The following is a 19,594-nucleotide window of genomic DNA, read 5'->3' as shown; positions in this document are numbered from 1 at the left end:
GCTTTGGCTATCGCCTTGGCAAGCTAAACGGGGTCCATCAACACCAGTCCAGACGGCCCGGGGCTCAACAGGAGCTCGATTGCGATAATCCTTGCCTGCCGGGATGTACCTGCTTGAGCTGGATATACGACATCGGAGCCAAGAATTGTCGCGTGAGGTTACAACACGTAGCCCAGCGAACGAGAAATGGTCGTGTGCTCAAGCCGCTTACATACTCCAAGGCACTAGGGATAGTCCTCCTTTCAGCAACTGCCATCCGCAGCTCGGATAAACGCTTACGCAGGTACAGATGAGCTGTGACCAAGCCGAGTCCAACTCGGGCCACAAAATCGACAGTTGCTGCGCTTGAATTGCCATGATCCTATCCTCGACTCTATTCCGTATACATGTGCCAAGCGCTTGCCAGGCCCATTATCCAAACGCCCGGCAATGCTGAACCTCACAACCACAATGACTTGACCCGAAACACCGCCGTTCAGCATCCACCGGCCTGTCTGGAGATAGAATCCAAATACCTATTCCAACCAGACAGCTGATGAACTAAGGCCTGTATGCTCCCGCACAACACATACTTGCACGGCAAGCCCGTTCCCCCACGAGCAACTAACGGAAAACTTCATCCGGAACCCTGAGTGAAAACTAATACTAATAGCAAATGCACTGATTCAAAAAATCAAGAGTCTTGCCGTGAACAAGTCACGCTACCTAATCGGGAACAAGAGGAGTCGGCTTGTGCCAATCAACTTCCCTCCATCAGATAGCAAGTGTTGGTAGACATTGACTCGACGGCGCACAAGTCACAACTACAAGCAGGACCAAAGACAGCAAGACAAAGGGTGCACCTCTACCAACTTTGGATCTTGTGCTCGCACTGTGGAAGATGGCCAGCACTAGCACATAGCAAACGATGCTTGGTTAGCAGCGTTTCCAGACGGCACACAGCAACCACGGCGTCTTGCCTGATATGCGGTTGTAGCAAGCCCTCTCAAAGGGAGCCCGGGCATGGGTTTAAAAAAAAAGAGTCGCTTCATAACTTGTACATAGTGTACTATTCATTATACAGTCGCCGTCGCCGGCAAAATCTACTCGTCCATCTCACCTAGCTCCACCATCCTTCCCAGTATCAGACTCTGAATCATGAGCTCGTCAGTTAGCACACGCATCCCGAGCCCAACGGGCTCGCTGGCCACTCTTCTCTTCCTCTTGCCCGACTCTTGTGCCGCGGCCAACACATCCTCCACGGTTGCCGTCGATGAATCCACATACATCCATTCAAACGGCGACCCGGACAGTTCTGCGTGGCGAACCGCGTCTCCTGCCAGCTGGACCGTCGTGACGCGTGATACTGCGGACGGACTCAAGGCCAGCGCCAGGAAGAGATACTGCTGCTTAGTCTCTTTCCGCGACTTCTTATGATCCATCACAATGAGGAGCTTTTCCCCATCCAGAAGCTTGTCTCGGGCTTCCATTGTCTCGGGCAGAGTGGCATCCACGGCCGAGTATGGCGCTAGGATGCGTGACCGGATAGCGTTGCCAAGGACTTGGGACGCCCCGGCACATAGCAAATATGGCGCCCAGTCTATAATCTCGCCTCTTTTCAGGCACGCAGTCGCCCATTGTGGCGCCAAACAAGGTAGGCCCAGGGCCAGTGCTTGCATGTACTTCGCCTTTCGGGAGTGGGAGTCTGCAATGACGGCTGCAAAGCCATGTTCCAGACCGGCCTTGGTGAGCCGCAATGGCGGTGAGCCGTCTTCCTGAATGGAACTGGCGTGGGCTACTGTCCACTGTTCAAACAATTCCTGGAAACCCTCGTGCAAAATCATGCCGCCGGCTTGCGAGATTTTGGTCTCCAACTTCGTCCTCTGTGCCTGACTTCCTGAGAATGACAATGCAAACACCATCCCGTCAAAGAGCCGGCGAGTACGTGATGTCGACGTAAGGCTTGTTCGAAACGATCGCACTGATTTAGAGTGTGTACTCCTGTCGAGGGCCGTAGCCGATGGTGAATGGCACAGCTCATCTGCGGAATCCGAATCCAACCGCAAGGATCGCCGTGACAGTCTCATAGCCTTGGTCACAGGCTGTGGGGATTCAGATTTCAGTCCGTTCTGGGGATGCCTCCGCAAGGGCCGAACACTATTTTCGGGAGACACGAGATGAACAGACCCGGGGAGGCTCGGACAGTGTGAGTCCTGCGTTCCAGGTGTAGTCTTGGATGATGGTACGGGTGTGCCTGATAGGTTAGTCAGACTGGAAGATGTAAGGACGTGACGGTCGACATTTATCGATCTGCGTGGTGTCCGGGTTCTTTGTTCGGTTCGGCGAGATCTTGTGCCCATGGGTACCGGTGGCTCTGAATATGAACTTGGTAGCGCATCGTTCTTGTTCTTGTTCTTGGCTGTGTCTTCTGACCCTTCCACTCTGTCCACCGGCTCTTTGGTAGGTTCGGCTGGCTCTTGCTCCTTCTCTTCTGCAGACGACACTACTGCTAATCGTGTTCGAGTGCCACGCCCCCGTTTGCCATACGTCCGCTGTGATTTCCGTCGAATGGGTGGCAGCGCAGAGCTATCCACGGCATCCTGGCCCTGTTCAGTCCCACTTCCTCTCAGCATAGGCAACTCCGGTTCAGAAGCTGATGGCGCAGTGCCCCGTTGGTAGATAGCTGGTGAAGAGCGTACAGGACTAGTCGCCGGAATCATTTCCTCATCTAAAAGTTCGGGGGCAGGTTGGGCATCTGCGAGTTCCTTTTGAGCATCCATTGTCTCAACTGCTACTCCAGGCGTAGCTTTGGTCGACTCCTCGGACGGCTGTTCCGCAGATTGTGTAATGGCTTTCTGTGAATCTTTCACGAGGGGCTGGTCTTGACCCTCGTTCTTCGCACCTTGAGCATCCGTATCCTCCGTCCCCAGCTTTCGGCGCTTTTTCCCAGGCTGTTCATCAGACATTCTCCTTTGTGTCCGCATGAAGCTAACCTTATCCATTTCCGCAGCGGCTTGTGCTCTCTTTCTTTCCACGCGTTTCTTCCGATCCAGCTTTTGAAATGCGTCATCAGAGTCACTGTCTGATGCTGGGCGGGAATCCCGGGCACCCCTACTGCCCTTCCGCTCTTGTGATTCCTTCATCGGCTCATAATGCGCCATGGGCTGATGACTAGCGGATGGCCGTGGTGTTTTCAATGTGGGTGACTCGGGAATCAGTTCATCCTTTTGGGATCTCAATGACACGGGCGTTTCCTCCACGACTATACTCAGGGTGTTATTCTTTAGTACAGTCGCAGGCACCTCATGTAGTCTCGTGGGGCTAGACGTTCGAATATCCGTAGGTGACGAAACATTGGCTCGATTTTTCAACGGTGATGTCTCCATGACATTTGGAGATATGGAGTTAAGGAAGATGTTTGGTGAAGGTCGGGAAGAAGTTGGGCTTGCTATCTTGGCTGCAGACGACAGCATCTGCGTCTGGCCAAATAGTTGAGTGCCACCAAATGGCACAGCGCCATTATTTTTGGTTGCAAATGGGTTCTTGGGAAGCGCGGGTGTCTCTGGGGGAAGATCTGGTGGCTTATAGGGCGTTGACGCGTGGTTTGCCTGCAACTGGGACGTATTGTCGGGTCCTCTCCATTCGCCGCGTGTGTTTTCAAACCCTCCGTCCTCGGAGACTTGTGATGACGGCCTCGCGAATTCACCGAGGTTTCCAAAGTCAACGGCGCCCGTGTCATCAGGATTCAGCGTCCGTGGTTCATCGTTGGTAGTGATTTGCGTCCGGTCATACGTCGGGCTCGATGGTAGTGGCTCACAGAACTCGGCGTAGTCCCGGTCTGCATTGACCTGGGTCGGCGTTTGTTGCGAAACATCCATCTTTGTCGTGCCTTGGGCACGCTCAGTCACCGTGACGGGTTTCTTGTCGAGATCCAATGACGCTCGAGGCTTGTCAAATTGTATGGCTATAGTGTCGGAGGTGCTATTGCGAACTACATCTTCTGCAACGGCTGTATCGGGTATGTCGTCGAGAACTCGCGTCCCATCGACGCCGGCCTCGGCCGCGGCGGCATTCACACACGCGTTATTGGCAGCCTTGTGTGTTGTTGCTTTCTTTTCCTTGACCGGGGTTGTCAGTGCATCCTTGTTTGGGTGCCTGCATCGGCCGGTGGCGACTGGGAGCAACGTACCTGGGGCGCACGCGAAGGAACAAGGCCAGGTCTCTATATTGCGTTAGTTGATAGGCCTTGATGAAATTGCATCGTAGAGGTTCAATATAGACGTGCCTGGGCTCCGTTTCTCGGCGGTGAACTGCTCAGCTTCGGCGCAGAATTGTTAGGAATCGAGGCTCAAATTCACTGCGAGTGGTACGTACCGTGCCGACTCCGAATTCTGCCTTCATGGCATCGAGAATGGCCTGGCTGTCTTGCGATTCATTTCTGCCCTCCAACGCGGCCATTTCAGCCCGCGCTGCAGACGGGAATGGCGTCATCGCGCCGATTTGGAGCGCATTCTTGACAATTTTAAAGCAAGGCACGAAGTAGTAACTCGACTTGGGCTTCACACTCAGTCATGTCGCGCCGTTACGCGCTGTCACGTGAGCGGCAAGACTAGACTGAAAATTCGGCGAACGAGGCAAGTGCCTACCACCAGACGTACTAAAGCAATAGGGGCACTTCTCACTCTGGCATCTACAATACAATCTATTGGTTGATAAAAAATTGAAGCCCACACATACTCGCATTATGCATGGCGAGGAACTTCTGGCACCACCGTGGAATCGCATCTTATTGAATGGGACTAAAATTCACAAGTAGAAGATGATGGACTTACATCAGCCTTCAGTGATATGCGTCGATGCGACATGAGCTCCGCCATTCATATCCGCCAATAATGACGCATCTGAAAATCCAAACTTGAGGGTATGGTGTTATCAAAGAAGACAAAAGAAAAAGTGAGGGGTTTGGTGGTATAGGGGGCAAGACTAATTATCTCCGTTCCCAATTCTCCTCATCTCCCCAATCACCCCCAGAATAGTCCGCTGCTGGTTTTTGAGCCCATTTGTTATTGGCGACCGGCTGCACCATCAGATGTGACTGCATCTTGGCATTTTCTGGATAATTGCCGTGTGATGGAGCAAATAGCGGTGGTGGAATCATGTTGCCTTCTGTGGAGTGTTGAGTCTGGTAGCCTACTGGTGTATGCACTTGCTGAGATGGCACACCTTGCTGCGCTATACTAGCTTGGCTTACGGTAGAGGGTGACCTAGAGTGGCTCGTGTGTGGCTGATTTGGATTCGACGATACTTGGGTTGTCATTCCCATTCGGCCTTGGTGTTGAGTTCGAGGTTGTGATGATGTAAAGCCTTGCAAGGGAGGATTCACTGCCACTTGGAGCGGATGAGCCTGCCCAAAGTAACCTCGTCCTGCAGGCATTTGTTCAGGTAGTGCCTGACCAGGTAGTCGTTGACCCGGATGCATCTGAATAGGTGGCATTTGCCCGGGACCTTGACCTTGGAGCACTTGTCCAGGACGCATTTGCCCCTGGGTGGGTTGTCCTTGTATCATCTGTCCCGGTGCTAACTGACCAGTTGCATCAGCATGTATAGGAGCCGGGACTTGCCCGGGAGATACATGTTGACTATCTTGACTTGTCTTGTCAGATCCCACTGTAGATATGGATGCCGAATCAGACACACTCGGTGATTGTCCGTGGCCAAAGGGCCTCTGCTGCCCAGGCTGTTGCCCAGGCTGCTGCCAGAAATGATTCGGGCTATATGGACCGCCTGGCCATGGCTGAGGCCCTGGCTGGGGTGACATCATTTGCTGCGGTGCAGACTTAGGTTTGGAATGTCCGCCTTTGAACCACTTCGACCACTTCCTCTCCTTCTCCTGACTTCCCTGTGTAGGGGCATTATAATTCACTGGTGGATTCCATTGGCCCTGAGGATTGAGATTAGACGCCCTTTGCCCAGGTGTAATTTGAGTCTGCATTGTAATCTGCATATGAACTGGTGGGACCAAATCCTGTGGTTTCTGAATAGGAGGCAGCTGGCCGGATGGAGGTTGACCTAATGGGGTTGAAGCCATTGGTAACTGCCCTATTGTCTGGACTGATCTTTGAACTTGAGTTGGTGCCGACGGTTGCGGATGATGTAATGTAGATCTATGGAAACTTGCCGATGTACCTGGTATTGAGTGCTGAATACTAGAAGCCATGGAGCTCGGGAGCTCGATTTGCTGTGTCTGGTTGATTCTGGGACCTGGTTCGCTCTCATCACGCTCCTCGATCCGACCAAGTATATGTCCTGACCCTGGCGAAAGGACAGTTTGCTGATCATTCGGGGTTTGTCCAGACCGACCTGCAAGAGGTTTGACTTGATATCCGATAGGATGCTCGGTATCTTGTGCTGACTCTTGGGGTAGTCGTATTTCTTGCTCTTGTTGTCCTGCTGGCTGACTGAGATACTTGGCCTTCTGTTGTACAGCCCGCTGCGCGAATTGGAACTGCGTTGGGGGTTTGGATATGGTGTTTTCCTGCTGCTGCCTGGCCACATCCAGTGTTGGTGGGCTAACCTGAGACGCCCGCGTATCGGATGTGTTCTGAACAGGGAAGAAGGAGCCTTCAGCATGCTCTCGAATTTTCGCAGGCACGGGAGGACTTTCATTCTGTTGGCCCAATGCGATAGATTGAGTCCACCCATTTTGTGCAAGTGGCCCAGTCGTATCAGTTAGTGGTGAAGGAGTGTAATTGGGGTCGTTTATAGTCGTGTTTGATGAACCACGTCGGGCTGCATCCGTGGACAGCGGTGAACCCAAAGCCGAGACTTGGCTGTCTCCACGAGGCCGAGCTGGGGATACCTCACTAGAAGTAAACATAGACGCTCGTCGCATGCCAGGATAAGTCGGTTGACTTGAGCCTGGTTGACTGGGGTCTGGAGAGAACGCATTTTTGGGAGGTTTGGGAGGAGAGCTGTGTTGAATAGTTTCAATTACACTTTGAGGCCCCGGAGGCTGCCGTGATGTGTCGTTCTGCATTTGGCTTGGCTGTCCAGCTACCGCATTTTGAGTATCTTGCAGGCGCGATGTTGTAGATGATTCTTGCTGAATAGAAGGGGGGTGGCCCCCAGCACGTTGCGCGATACCTAGAGGGGCCAAGAGACTTTGCAGTTGACTGGGCTGCCCAGCTTCTGCATTCTGGATCTGCTGAAGGGGTTGAACTTGGAAGAATGAGGGTGGAAGTTTCTTTTGTGGTTCCTGCTGGGTCGGCAGAGATTGCGTTTCAACGGCCGTGCCGATGCTGGCGGCAGTTTGAAGGTTCTGCGATAGAGTGGGTTGTTCGCCTGCCACATTTTGTCCAAGCTGTGTCGGCGTGAGCTGGGACTGTGATATTGAGGGCTTCTGTTGCAGCTGCGGCTGCGGTTGAGGCTGAGGTTGCTCTGCGTCTTCATCGCGAACTTTTTGTGCTGGTTGAACCTGTAATTGGCTATCAACTGACTTGGGCTGAACAACTGCTGGAACATTCTGAGGTCGATCCAACTGTTCTGTTACGAGATCCTTGATAACAGGTTGAACTGACACTAGTTGTTGTGGCGGAACAATAGTAGTAGTGTAGGTAGTGTTGGCAGAATCAGCTTCAATAGCTCCTACGACAGTTTGAGGTCGCGGAGGTTGGCTGGCGATGGCCTCCTGCATGCGTTGTAGTGGTGAAGGCTGGTCTTGAAGTTCTGGCGGCCGACACCCTGATAATGACGGCTGGGAGGATTGGTTCCCACGAGGAATAAGACCGAGACCAAAACCAGCAGCTGAATATTGAGACCCATACGGAACATGATTTATAATAGGCATTACACTGGCTGGCCTTGCTGGGTGATCCGCATATACTGTAGCCCACAGGGGATGCTGAAATGGAGGCTGTCGAGGTGGAATAGTAGTCTGGTTATTGTTCACTTGATACATCCGGCCCCTGAGCGGCAGAGGGTCTTGTGAGATCGCTGCATGTTGGTCCGGTTGCCGGACAGAACTATTAATTACCTGTCCTGGATGGCTTGATGACCTTCCTCGTGCTGGACGCAGGACAGATGGGAATTTGGAAATTCCTTCGGACCTTCGAGACTCGGGTTTTGGTTGAGCGGGAGGAGTTGCAAGAGCGGCTGGCGTTGGAACTTGTTTCTGAGGAAGGGAATCCTGCACCGACTTTCTATTCCTCGCGGGTTTCAGTACTGATGGGGCATGAGACAGGGACAGGTCGGTATTATCAGTTTTATTTTCATCAGTCGTTGGTTTCGTGAATTGGGTTGATAGAGGCTCGCATGACGCATTTGGCACCGGATGCTGCGCTGGTGACAGCACTCGAGGAACAGAATTGGAGTCTATGCTGACTGAGCTTCTTTTCATGTTCATCATTAAAGATGCTTCACGCTGTAGTCCAATACTACTATGTCTTTTCTCAATTGGCAAGTGTGCTGTTGTAGCCATCTGGCCTGGCATATATGCTTGATAATCCGGTTGTTGAGATTGCTGTGCGATAGGTGTACCTGGCGTACTTCCTGGCTGTTTTCTTGCAATCTTGAACGTCTTTAGTTCGGTGGGCATTGAAGACTCAACCTGTCCATGCTCATTTGAATGACGACCATACTGTCCAGGATCTTGTCTGAGGACTTGGTTTGCATATGACGCCCCAGCATTTTGGGTCAGAGGAGCGGTTGGCTGTTCGCTGGGCACAACTCGTTGACCATGTGATTGAACATGGTCTGATGGCGCTTGCTGCTCGGTAGATGTAGTGCCATCCTCACTTGGAATACTCTCACCACTTGTAGACTGATTCCCCTCTGGCCCCTTTGGCGTGTCGACAACGGGGGCCTCCTTGCCCGCGACCGGGCTGTTTTTGGCTGGTAATTCGGCTATTGCCGTTGCTGAAACCGCTGCGGCAGCAGTTTCGACCGGCGCAAGCACTGTATTGTCCGCAATCTCCACGGGTTCGGGGTACAGCTCAATATGTGCCGCAGCCGTATGCTCTGTGGGCATCTCGGCAACGAACCCTACGGGATCGAACCGATGCATTGTGTCTCCCATCATTTCCACGGGCATCTCACGGCTATCGATCATGTGAATGACTGAAGAGTCAGACGCCTCTGCAACAACGGCAGTGGATTCGATTTCAACAGGTGGTTGGGAGGGGATAGGCTCGCTCTGGACAATGTGAGCACTTTGCGTAACTGGTGCGCTTTCAACAGCAGGGCCTTGCCTGATGCTTGCATCCACCGGCCCTGGTGATGATGTCGATGGTTCACTCTTTGCCATCATAGGCGTTGTCTTGCTGCTTCCTAGAGGACTAACACCTTTAGCAGATGCTGCTGCCGTCGTTCCAGTAGTTTCGCCGCCTTGAACCCTTTCGCCAATGGTTCCAACAACAGACCTTTTGGCTGCCTCCTCCTCTTCCTCCGCCAAAGGGCTCACGTCGGTGTAGGTCCCGGGCCCAAGAAACATGAAGTTCTCTGGCTGGAACACACCATCACCTTCTGCATCATCGTCTCCATCCCATATCGCACTGACGGGTTTAGCCGTCGCGGACATGGCGTATTTATTGTCGCTGCCATTGCCTGCGCCCGTCATATGTGCTCGTTTCGAGCGAGCGTCGGCACCGCTACCTGCCGAACTCGTCTGCCTCTTGACCTGCTGTTGCGATTCAAGTCGTTCTTCGGGTGCAAGGTCTGGCGCTGGCACGCCAGCCTCAACAAAGTCCGGAAACTCATCGCCTTCGGCGGGGAAGTGGTATTGGATCTGTCCTGTAGGCTTGTATTTGTAGAACCAGCGTTGGCCATCGTAGTCCCACTCCCAACCAGGAGGCAGACCGGCCATTGTGGGCTCGTCGTCTCGTGTCGCGGCGCCTGTCAAACCACGATTGTGTTTTTCGATCTCGTCGCCCAGCTCCCATCAGGTCGATACCTAGGTAGTCATTCAGATTCCGCCACAACCACGTCGCTTCTGCCACTTCTCCCGTGCCCACAATGTCCAGCTACGCAGATGAAGCAACAGCGCCTGGCGAAAAGCAAGACGCGAAACAAAACAGCAAGCAAAGCATAGCAGCCGAATGCCACGGCTGCAGCACCTCACAACAGATGCGTGTCGGGAAACCCGCTCGTTACACAGGTCAGGCAGAGGTCAAGGGGAGTCGGGACACCACTCGTCATCCTCATCTGCTCGATACATGGGCGGCGCCACAATCTGCGGCTGAATTGCACTTTCCTCCTCCAAATTGCAGCTCCTTCCCTCTGCCCCGAACGGCCCGTCGAGCGGGGAGGCGCACTAGTTGACCTCACATTGGAATATCAGCTCCTTCTGCCAGCTTGTCAATGATCCGTCTCCGTCCGTAAGCTACATATGCACGTACCAGGGAGGTGAGGTCTATTTTTGGCATCATTTGACATGCACTGCATGTATGATTCCATGTGTAATCTTCCACAAGGTCACCGCTAGACAGATGTTGACCGGCATCACCATGTTAACACCACTCCCACACTGATCTCCTTGAATTAGCCGTGAGGCGCCAATCCTGGCCTCTCTGAAAGTCGATCAAGCAGCTTCTCCAGCTCTGATGTTCCGCGCCAGTGGTAATGTTGTACCAACAGGCCAGGTATCAGTGTCACCCTTCATGGTTCTGTTCTTCCAAGTCCTGGGCGTCTTTGTTGGAGGTTCATAGTCATCGCTCTATTTCTATTGATCTAAATAATATATCCATCCATATGGTGTCGTGTAAAGTAATACATGTACGCTGGCGCTTGCCCCATTGCTTTCCCAAAGTACTGATCGGCAATCATCTGCACTGGCATGGCAAGATAAAAGAAAATGGAGGTGGGGAGGATGATGGTTGTAGCCGGCCTCCAGAACAACCCCGAAAGAAAACGTTCATAATCATTCTTCTTTTCAAACTATATCGCTTTGCTGCGGTTGATGCTGTTGACTCTTAGTCCCGCTTCGGTGACGTCCAAAGAATCGTGATCTTTGTTGGGAATTCACCGAGTGTATCGGTGACAGTGCGGCACCAGTAGTAGATGCCCTAGACTCCTTCTCAGCTTCTGCTTGTTCGGCAATGTGCTTTTCTCGGATAGACTCCATTCGTCGCGCTTGAGATTCCTCGCGCCGATTCTCAAAAACATCTTGGAAGTCAACAATGGCTTCTTCACTCGTGGTGGAAATATGCGTGCTTCTAACACTGTTATGACGTGGCATCGCTCCTCGTGACGGGGCTGGTGCTGGCGATGCCACATTGCTCGCAGACATGTCGTGCTGCTGCTCTTTGCCGTTGCTGTACGGCGGTGGGTGTGAACCAGCATAGTACATGGGGTACTCGCGGCTGCCACCAGGGTCGACACGAAGAGGACCCTGGATACCAATTTGCTCCAGTTGATACACCAGTTCGGTAACAAACTTGTTGTGGCGGTTGAGGCGAAGAAGCTCATTTTGGAAGTTAGACTTGTGAATGAATACCATGTTCATGTTTGCAGAGCGAATCTGGTCCACGCCAGTCATTTCAGTAATAATAGTCGGCTGGTAATCACGCTTGTTGGCCAAACAGAAATCGAGCATGCGGGCTTTGAGCTCATCAATCATCCATGCAGGAGTGCCAAACTTGAACTGCAACGGAAGAACATCGGAAAGACCGTTGGATCGTCTCTGGTTGAGAATGAATAAAGTGTTGAGCACAGAATTGGGAGCCTGAACAATGTGCCCCTGCATTTTTTTGAACTCTGTATAGAGAAGGGATATCTCCGTAACGTAGTAATCGTCGCCGGTCATATTGGCGCCTGTGGAGCCATAGATGGTGACGCGATCACCAACATCGAAGGGATGCTTAACGAAGACGAAGATGATTGACTGAAGAAACTCTTGAGCGGTAGCCTGGAGAACCCAAGCCAAACCCAAAATAGATGTACTGGCTGAGGCCAAGCCGGCCGCTGTAGAACTGGAGAAGATGGATACAAAAACAATGACGGTGATGACGACAATGATGAAAAGGAAAACCTTGTCGAGCTTCTGGATGACCGAGTCAAGATCCTTGAGCGAGGCGGCGATGGCCTTCTTTTCGAGACGGATCTCATTACACACAGCTTCGAACTCATCCATGGAGATGTCGCCATTGAGATCTTTATCGAATACGCCGAACGCTGCGTCAATCTCCTCCTGGGTAGCGAATACTTGTTTCAAATCTTCTGGATATACAGTATCCCGATCCTCACGAACCACGCTACGGTAGATAAGGCGGGCCAGCGTGTGTGCAGAAGACGTGGTTCGAAGCAACTCAGAAACGACTTTCCGAGGGTGATTTGTGTTGACTTTTCTGCCAATGAGGTCGTTTCCAACTCGCCCAGCAACATATCCAACCTTTCCAAGTACCTGACGGGCACCTTCGTGGAAGTTGGCCATTGGGGTTTGCGTGCCACTAGCATTGCTGTTTCCGTCACGGCCTTGCCAAAACTTGTCAGTGTCCTCCAGCTTTGCCTTGGCAAATTCAAATAACTGCACAAGCTGCCGGATGTCACCCTTGTTGTTTTCAATTCGAGTGGAGTAGGTGCGTTGATGAAACGATGTAGCAATCCACTGTATCAGAATCTTTTCGACGAAATTGAGAGTGAAGAGGACGAATAGCGAGATGATGACTTTGTTCACAATGTCCACCCAGTCGTTACCAGAGCTGTCCTTGTCAGGAGTACCGCGTCGATGTCCATTGTTGGTAGGCTTGAATGAGATCAAAATGGCGAGGAACCATAGAAACAGTGCCGTATGAAGTTCCAATTGCGCACCGATATCGCGCCATTTCTTGGTGGTGGTCGACCCCAGCATGGTTGCAACTCCTTGGAATATGTGTGGTAGCAAACTGGTCAACATTCGTGACACCCACAACGAGGCCCAGACAATCTCAAGCCAAATTCCAAACCACATCAGTTCGACACCCCCGTCACCACCAACCAGATTACTGCCGTCGTTATACCTGAAAGCGCCGAGAAGCACAGGAATCAGAAGCAGAGCGGCTCCGGGAAACAAGTAGACCAAATATCGGACGAACCGAGGAAACTTTTTAAGAAACAGCCAGAACTTGTACAGAGCGGCATCCTCATTCCTCTTCCTGACATGCTCCTCCTTGGTGACGGTTGGGTTGAACGCATCTTCAGGCTCAACGTTATGGGCTCTGTTCTTGGATGCAGTTTTCGTGGCTTCGTGCTCCTGGTTCGAAATAAGTCGCTCTGCTCGTAGGAGTTCCAGGTCATCAATGTGACGACTCGCGTCGGCGCGTTGAACGGATGGTGACAGGGCCACAGTCTCAATTCCCGTAGACTCTTGGTGCTGCAGAGAGTTCAGAGTGTCTAGAGATGGCAGCGGGGGCTTCTCGTGCGTAGAGTCACGGTCATTTCGGTTGGTGTGTTGCAATTCAATGTCGGGGAAGGGCTCTGGGCCTTGTTGATACATGTCATGATCATGCGGTTGCGCCGAGCTAGCCATGATGGCCCGCCTGATGGACTATACTCCGTACCAAGGCTCTGAAATCGAAATCGACGCAAATTAGCACAGGAGGGATGTGTAAAGGCGTCTGTGTGACTTGGGCCAGTCCGTCTTGTTGGCCCAACTGGTTTGCCAAAATGACTGTAAATACGGCAGAGATGCCCAAGGATCTTATAACCTCGCAATCAGTGCTTGCTTTGAGAATTGAACTGCAATATGTGGAGCGAGTGACGAAATAGCAAACGCAAAAGTGGGTATTGAGCTACAGTGAATGGAACCTCTTGTGTGACGACGGAGTGTGATGATGTCGTTTGGGCCAAGGAAGCCAGAGGGTATTGCAGTAAGAAGAAGGCAAGATTGAAGAGAACAAATATGGCAAAGAAGACGCATATAATACGAATAAACGAAACGTGCCTGGAGGCGAAGCAGATAAAATAGAAAAGGAAGAGCGTTGGGAATAATAGAATAAGAAAATTACTCAACGTTGAATTGGGGGGAAAGAGAACAAAGATAAGTGGATTGGAGAAATGGTGGTGGTGTGGATTGTGTCTAGTCAAGTCAAGTTCGATTTGGCTAGCCTCCGGGAAGCCGTTTCGAGGGAAAAGGGCCAGGGGAAGAGAAGATTAGGGAAGGAGCATCCAGCGGCAGTTACCTGTTACCGCAAGTGTGGCACCAAGCCTTATTGGGACAGTACCTGAATTACCTTGGTACTGAACTTATCGAATGTGCGGCAAACATTTGCCCCCGACTCTTCCGATTTCTCAGTGTTATAAACTCGCAATCGAGCCCCAATCCTTCTTCAATGTTCAAACAGTCAAGTTCATTTTTCGCTCAAGGCCAAGGCACGATCCCCCATGGGCCGAGGCCACGATGACAAGGTCGTGCGGGTCGATTCAGACGTCGCTCCACAAAAGACAGACTACCAGTACAAACGATTTTTCTGGCGCACGGAGAATTTACGTTGCAGCACACACCACACACCGGAGCGTGGAGATCAATGGCCTCTGGTTGATCTCATCTATGAGCTCAAGTGTCTTGGCAAGCCTGCAAGCCTGAGACTTTGGCCAACGAGATGGCCGTCGATAACAAGCTCAGTGGAACCTGGCTACCAACCCCGAAAACCACCCACGTCGTGCCACAAACACAATCCATCCGTCATGTTGAGGGCCACGCCATCCAACAACATGGGGCGAAAAAAAAAACTGGCTGCAACATCTGCAAGGGCCAACGCCGGAGCCCGTCAAGCAATTAGTTAGTTAGTTAGTTATCCCATGCCGGCATGACCGTGCACAGAGTCGGACAAGCAAATTTTCTTTGTTAGAGCCCTTCAGAGGAGAGACCTTGCGTTAGTACTTGCAGACGTCGCAGGCCATTCAATGCCCAAAGTCTGGGACAGCCGTCTTTGGCCACCCCCGAACTCGACCTTGGTTTTCTTTCATCCGCGGTTATGCGACTTCAACAGCGACCGCGGCCTAGCCCAATGAATAGCCCACGCTGAGGCTCTACGCACCGGGAAGCTCGGCCCCCTCAGTAGCTCACGCCGATCCTTTCGATTCTCGTCACTCAAAGAGATTCCAGGGCCTTCCGCGAACCCGGTGCCGTCTGTGGGCCGGTGGTCGTACTGTGATCCGGAGGTTGTTTCTCGGCGCCGCACCCAGTCCCGCTCCGGTGCATTCAAACTGTGAGACACGCAAGCATGCCCATTAGTCAATCAAACGGCATCCGTTCATTTGGTACGGAGTGGTGGGAATGGAACGCGGCTGCAGGGGGGGGAGCGGTAGCCAAAACGGGCGCCAATCTCGCCTGTGGCAGTGCGAGGAGGGCTTCGGGGGACGATCTCCCGTGCCTTGATTGAGGGCCTGACAACAAGTTTCGATGGTCTGAGGCCATGCTGTCGGGGACCTCATTCTGCGAATAGGAAAATTCTTGTTATCCGCGACGCCGAACTGTAAGTTGGCCTACCGACTGAGTACAACGCCCAGGGCGCCGCAGGGGTCAGGTTGTACTTGCGTGACAACCCGTCACAGCTCACCTAATGCTGCCAGGCTGTCGTCAGAGCCCTTCTTGCAATCATGGGGTCCATATTTCTGTTTCAAATCCAGCGTCTGATTTGATTGTAGTTGGAGCCGTCAACTTGTCAAGTAAACAGATCAGGGTGCATTGCCAGTATCATGCGTGTTAATCAAATAAATCATGCGTTACCAATCGCCAAAAATATCTTTTGAGCCGCTGACTTCGCAGGGGCTGAGCACTTTAAACTCAATTCTAATAATAATCCAAGTTCTCGGAAATAAAAACCAGGCTCCAAAGGACAACGTTGAACCCTCGAATTCCAAGCTAGCCGCCCCCTATCCTAGCGATGCCAAGGGATTCTTCCCTGCCGCCCCTGAATGCGCCACGATTCTTGAATGCCAGATGCCTCCCACTTAGCCGCGTCATGCAAGGTACATGATCCACGCCTACCGGTGATTCGGTTTGATAATTCGGCAAGTAGTTTACAGTATGTAACTTATCTATTCTAGCTACAGTACACACTTAAATCTTAATGCTCCAGTCTTCGCTAATTTTAGCACCCACCCGACCAAGCACAGCGAATGCTGCCCTCCCCTTCTCAGCACTGTGGTAGTCAACCTTGACCGCCCACGTTTTACCCTCCGAGGCAATCTGCACCTCCTTCACATTCAAGCTGGCAGGGGCGCCGACAATGATAATACGATCCACGTGTACTTGGCTCATGGCCTTCAGCCAACCACCAGCTTTCACTGACTTGGCACTGCGACCCTCTGCATCAACAGATGAGAGGGTGCCGTCAGCGAGGCTAAATTTGCGGTAGATGTATTGTCCCTTTTCGTGATCAAAAGTATCGCCATCATCTGCATACAAGTCTCCCTCGGCGGAACCATCCTTGGAGACGGTCACCACCAGGGTGTAGTCGTCAAAGCGCATGGCTGCGCTTGACCGACGAGGGATATCGCGACGAGGGAAAATGTGACCACCTCGCATGAGTAACGGTACAGAATCAATGGCTGCATCCACAGTTACACGTTTGTTCTTCTGGGTTTTGAGAATCTGGTAAGTAGTATAATCAAAATAGATTTCGTCATCGGGGATCCAAATGTCAGTTGAGAACTTGTCCTTTTCGACAATAGGCTTCGCCAGCAGACCGGTGGTTCCAAGGAAAAGCTGGTCATCAATGGCAAAGCCACTCTCCTCAGACGGGTGAGTCCAGACCATGGGGCGAACAATGGGGCTTCCGTCGCGGTTGGCGTGGAAGAATGCTGTGTACCATGAAGGAAGCAATGCGTAGCGAAGGCGGAGTGCTTTAGTGAGAATTTCCGTGTACGGCTCGCCGAGCATGTATGGTTCGCGACGGCGTGAGTCAATGTGAGCGTGTGCTCGCATAAAAGGGTAAAAGATGCCGGCTTGGTACCAGCGGGCCATTAGGTCCTTGTCGGGGTTGCCAAAGAAGCCTCCAACATCAGCACCGGCAAAGGGGAATCCAGAGATGCCCTGGTTGAGAACCATGGGAATAGAGGCGGCGAGATGCTCCCAGTTGGCTTGGTTGTCTCCAGTCCACATGGCGCCGAGTCGCTGAGAGCCAGAGTAGAAAGAACGCGTGAGAATGAAGGGGCGGCGCATCTCCCCCTTCTTGCGGCTGGCCATGGCTTCCCAGGAAGCATTATGGAATGTGAGGCCGTTCAAGTTGTGGATATCACGGTGCTCCCAGTTGCCAAAATGAATGTTGTCCTTGGGCATGGTAGTCTCGGGGCCGTTGAAGACTGACGGCTCATTCATATCGTTCCAGAGAAAAGTGTTCTCCAAGGTTCCTTTGAACGAGTCGTACTTGAACAAGGTCTTCCACCACTCATTTGCCTTGGGGTTAAAGCAGTCGACCCAGTTAGATGAGCCAGGCCAGCACCAGCCCTCATAAGTCTCGTCATCCTTGTTGTGAACAGCAAAGTCTTTGGAGAGCATGTCTGAGCTAACGGCGTAGTTGTCTACCTTCTTGATATGAGGGTCAATAATTACCACAAGCTTGCGTCCGTGGGTATCCAGCTGTTGTCCCATGCCAACTGGATCAGCAAAGGAGTGGGGGTCCCATGTGAAGTACTTCTTCTCCTCTGTGTACTCAATGTCAAGCCAAATGACATCGTAGGGGATCTTGTACTTGTCCATTCGGCGGTCAACGTCCTTGACATCGTCATCAGAAATATAGTTCCACCTACACTGATGGTAACCAACGGAGAATTCCTGGGGCATGGCTGTGTAGCCTGTGAGTTCACCGTATTTCTTGGTAAGATCGCGCGGGGTCGGGCCCAAGAAGACGAAAACATCCAAAATACCAGCCTCAGAAATCCAATGGGTATGTGTACTAGTCCTAGCACCTTTGCCCAAGCTGAGGGGGTTCTTGTGGTCCTTGCCCTTGACAATGTCGATCCAAGTCTCGGCGGCATTAAGCCAAAAGACACCAACAGAGGAGTCCTTGCGGTGCGCCTGCATGAAAGGAATCGCGCCATATAGGGTCATGGGACTATCTAGGATGTACTCGAAGACATCGGTGTTGTACAGACGATAAGGCTCATGGTGGTTCCCATCGCCGCCACGGGTCTGCTTGAGAGATATGGAGCCGGTGTGTTCCGGAATGCCAAAGACTTGTTCATATCCAACAAAGGAGATATCCATAGCCACACTCTCCGGACCACGGGGTTTGGAGTCGGTGTTGCCACCGAAGGACTCATCCCACCAGGTGCTCTCGTCCTCACCATCGTCAGTCTTGGCGTTCTCTTCAGCCTTGCTGTCATCGCCTTCGGTCTTCTCTTTTTCGATTTTTGGTCGCCAGTGCTCCATGTTGAACAGTCCACGGTCATTGAATTTGATGTGAGATTCATCGTCACGTTTGAAATCGACTTCGAATGGTGAAAACTTGATGACAACTTCAAATTTGTCGTCGCCGCCGTACTTGATATTGGCCTGAGACTTATCCTGGAAGGCGACCTGCGCCTGCTTATCCAGCTCCAGTCCGCCGACGATTACCCAGTCTTCTGCTTCATTATAGCGCTCTTTTCTGGCTTTACTATTATGTCGCAGCTCAATCTCTTTCTTTTGTCGCTTTTCCTCATCGATGGAGATGCGGGCGACACCGCTCTTCAGAAGTGACACCGTAATAGGTAGTGCAGCCTTCTCACCGTTGTTGATGGTCTTGAGAATCACGGCTTGCCATTGGCCATCTTTGAACTTTGCGGTTTCGGGTAGAACTTCATAGGGAGAGCTCCAGGTTGAGCTGTGGGTGTTGGCGTTGTCGGCATAGGCACGATTGCGTTTGCAAAACCCGGACTGGTCGCACTTTTTGAAGTCGTGTTCCTTGACGGATGCTGGTGAATGGCATTAGCAAAGGCAGAGGCCATGGCACGTTTTTGATAAAAAAGTATTACCAGAGGGTTGAATCAAGCAGAACAAAGCTGCTAGCAGACACAGAATGGCTGCCCATCGGGTCGGTAGTCCCAATGCTGACCTCATGGTCGAGGGAATGGACAGGCCGAGGTGGAAGGTGGCACGGTACGAGGGCGAGATTGCAGGACAAAATAAGAGAGCAACATGGGACGGACTCAATTCCTTGGTGCAACCAAGCCTGGCTCAGGCAGTCTAACAATGGCGAGATCCCGTCGCCTGATGGTGGATGAGATCAATTGAATTGGATGGAGGTCAAGGGCCGACCTGTGTGCACAATGTTGGTCTGTCTCGAGTTTCAACGTCGATGCAAGCTGTCCCCTGGGCCCCTGCTACAAGCTTCCCAATGTGGACTGGCGCGCAGTGGTCACTGGCCAATGGGTCCAAGGCTTGGCGTCGTCGCCAAACTCTGAGGAGTGCGAGGTTGTGATGGCAGGATGGAGGGCACTGAGTGGACGGACAAGCTGGCAAACCCCAGGCAGGCCGATGAATTTGTCGCGATGTGAAAGAGGAATTGACTCTCCTCGGATAACTGTCAGGCCCTCTCTTGACTGATGCCAGTCTAGCAGTGCAGTCACCTTAACACGTCGCCGTCGCACCTGGAACGCAGACGCTGAAAACGGGCGCAGCATCGTCAACATGCGGCTTCAGCATCGTTTTCCACACTGT

General features: G+C 52.2%; 4 protein-coding genes across 4 annotated transcripts; all 4 read right to left on the bottom strand.

The window, feature by feature from the left end:
- Window positions 1-1,082: 1,082 nt before the first annotated feature.
- On the bottom strand, window positions 1,083-4,470 carry crb2 (DNA repair protein; the record flags this gene model as incomplete). Its single annotated transcript, XM_014692993.1, has 3 exons — window positions 1,083-4,097; window positions 4,169-4,201; window positions 4,354-4,470. 3 exons carry the CDS (start codon window positions 4,468-4,470, stop codon window positions 1,083-1,085), a joined length of 3,165 nt encoding a protein of 1,054 aa, XP_014548479.1.
- A 1,086-nt stretch (window positions 4,471-5,556) lies between these two features.
- G6M90_00g020670 (uncharacterized protein) lies at window positions 5,557-9,838 on the bottom strand (the record flags this gene model as incomplete). The annotated part of the gene is made up of 2 exons (XM_066129860.1): window positions 5,557-5,627; window positions 5,677-9,838. 2 exons carry the CDS (start codon window positions 9,836-9,838, stop codon window positions 5,557-5,559), a joined length of 4,233 nt encoding a protein of 1,410 aa, XP_065986114.1.
- Window positions 9,839-10,903: 1,065 nt separating this feature from the next.
- On the bottom strand, window positions 10,904-13,477 carry msy1 (Mechanosensitive ion channel protein; the record flags this gene model as incomplete). Its single annotated transcript, XM_014692995.1, has 1 exon — window positions 10,904-13,477. One exon carries the CDS (start codon window positions 13,475-13,477, stop codon window positions 10,904-10,906), a length of 2,574 nt encoding a protein of 857 aa, XP_014548481.1.
- Window positions 13,478-16,012: 2,535 nt separating this feature from the next.
- On the bottom strand, window positions 16,013-18,994 carry gls2 (Glucosidase 2 subunit alpha; the record flags this gene model as incomplete). The annotated part of the gene is made up of 2 exons (XM_014692996.1): window positions 16,013-18,849; window positions 18,910-18,994. The coding sequence occupies 2 exons, from the start codon at window positions 18,992-18,994 to the stop codon at window positions 16,013-16,015; spliced, it is 2,922 nt and encodes a 973-aa protein (XP_014548482.1).
- Between the last annotated feature and the right edge of the window lie 600 nt (window positions 18,995-19,594).

This window comes from Metarhizium brunneum, chromosome 1, assembly GCF_013426205.1.
Source record: "Metarhizium brunneum chromosome 1, complete sequence".
NCBI lineage: Eukaryota > Fungi > Ascomycota > Sordariomycetes > Hypocreales > Clavicipitaceae > Metarhizium > Metarhizium brunneum.
Note: the sequence above shows the minus strand (reverse complement) of the source record. Positions and strands in the feature narration are given on the sequence as shown.